The 1717-nt window shown below is 40.6% G+C and overlaps 1 protein-coding gene across 1 annotated transcript in view; it reads left to right on the top strand.

Annotated features, from left to right (window-relative positions):
- The window catches only part of LOC101852590 (putative sodium-coupled neutral amino acid transporter 11), a 27894-nt gene that overhangs the window by 25416 nt on the left and 761 nt on the right, over positions 1–1717 (top strand). Inside the window, exon 12 of the mRNA XM_005090870.3 lies at positions 219–356. Coding sequence (XP_005090927.1) covers positions 219–356 — 138 coding nt within the window. The remainder of the gene's footprint in view (positions 1–218; positions 357–1717) is intronic.

The raw sequence follows: 1717 nt of genomic DNA, 5'->3' as shown, positions 1-1717 counted from the left end.
AGAGAGAGGGAGAGAGAGAGAGAGATAGTGCTTGCTTGATTTGTTGCCTGTTTGTATGATTGGACATTGTGGATAATGAGTGAATGAGAAAGAAAGGGAGAAGGAGAGAAAAAGAACTAATATGATTTGCTTGATAGCTGTTTCCAATGAAAGTATTGATCCAATTTTAATATTAAAAACTGTGTTACCACTCACGTTGAATGTGTCCACTGCGCCAGGTGGTGGAGAATGCTGTGTTCCCTTCCAATCCCGAGGCCCCAATGTGGCGTCATGTGACGGTCACCATGTGCATTGTGGGGCTCACAGCCGCAGTCTCCATGGCAACAGACTGCCTTGGCATTGTCCTGGAACTCAACGTAAGAAATTGAAGTTAAAATTTGATGAGTTAATGTTTTATTGTCTTCCCTTGAAGTGGAAGGCTCAAATCACATGACTTTATCATAGTTTATGGTACCTTCTTTGACTGACATAATCATTTCAGTTTTACAACCCTGTCTCCGGAAAAATACAACATTGTGTAGACTATTATGCACATCTAACTACGTCCATCCATCTTTGCAAATTACAGGAAACTTTAAGCAGCTGCATTATTACATGTTTGAACAGAGAAAAATACGTTCAGATACCTTCCAACTCATTAAGGAACCAAGACCTCCTCCCTCCCTCCTCCCAATCAAAAAGTGAAAAGCACCCCATGAAACTTTACATACAGCTTTCAGTTTTGATTTGTACAACTTGACACTTGTCTAGGGTGCCACTTTCTTGTAAATGTTCTCAGTGGGGAGAAAGGGCCCATTCTTAACACTGTATTGGTCCTTTTTACCATGACACATCACAAGTTTTTTCAGTTTTTCCCTTAATGTCCCTTCTTAACTTAGATCGTAAACTCTGTTTAAGGAAGATTTTAAGTATAGAGTCTCATGCTGAGAAAGCAAAACTAATGAGCAGGAAGTGAACAAAATAGTCCCTCCCAGCTTACTTAATCTGTGCTTTTTTCATTAAGTAAAATCATTCTCCAAATGTTGCTATGAGTACATTTCCATTTTCGGTTCATTTCTATTCAACCCAATCAATGCCTTCTTTCCCCCTTAGACAATGCTACTTTTTCTCTTTTGATCAGTTTTCACCCTACTCTTGCAGTCCCAGCCTGTTCTTGAATGGCTGGTGGGCTTTCTAATGTTATCCTCTTCTCTTAATGGTTTTCAGTGTTTTAATTCCTAAGTGGTACCTAATGAAAAATTATCAATATCATGAAGTCTTACTGAAGACAGCCAGATCAGTACTTCTTCTCATCCACCCACCCCTCCCCCCTCTCCCTCTGTCTCACTCTGTCTGTGTGTGTCTCTCTATCTATCTGTCTATATATCTGTCTGTCTGTCTGTCTGTTTGTGTGTCTATTCTATCTATCTATCTTCTATTTATCTATGGAATAAGGGGGGGGGGGGGGAGTAAGGTGGAGGAGAACGGAATGGGGGAAGGGAAGTGGGGGGAGTAGAAGAGAAACGGCTCAGCAACTCATTAAAATTTAATTTTCATGTGCTTTTTGTTTCCTTGCATGCATTTGGTTTGTGAGGGGATAAAAATGTAATGCGTCTGTGCATATATGTCTGTATGGCCATGTGTGCATTTGTGTTTGTGTGTCAGTGTATATGTGTGGGTATGTATACGAGAGAGAGAGAGAGAGAGAGAGAGAGAGAGAGAGAGAGAGAGAGAGAGA

The sequence above is a fragment of the Aplysia californica genome, unplaced genomic scaffold, assembly GCF_000002075.1.
Source record: "Aplysia californica isolate F4 #8 unplaced genomic scaffold, AplCal3.0 scaffold00022, whole genome shotgun sequence".
In the NCBI taxonomy this organism is placed as follows: domain Eukaryota; kingdom Metazoa; phylum Mollusca; class Gastropoda; order Aplysiida; family Aplysiidae; genus Aplysia; species Aplysia californica.
Note: the sequence above shows the minus strand (reverse complement) of the source record. Positions and strands in the feature narration are given on the sequence as shown.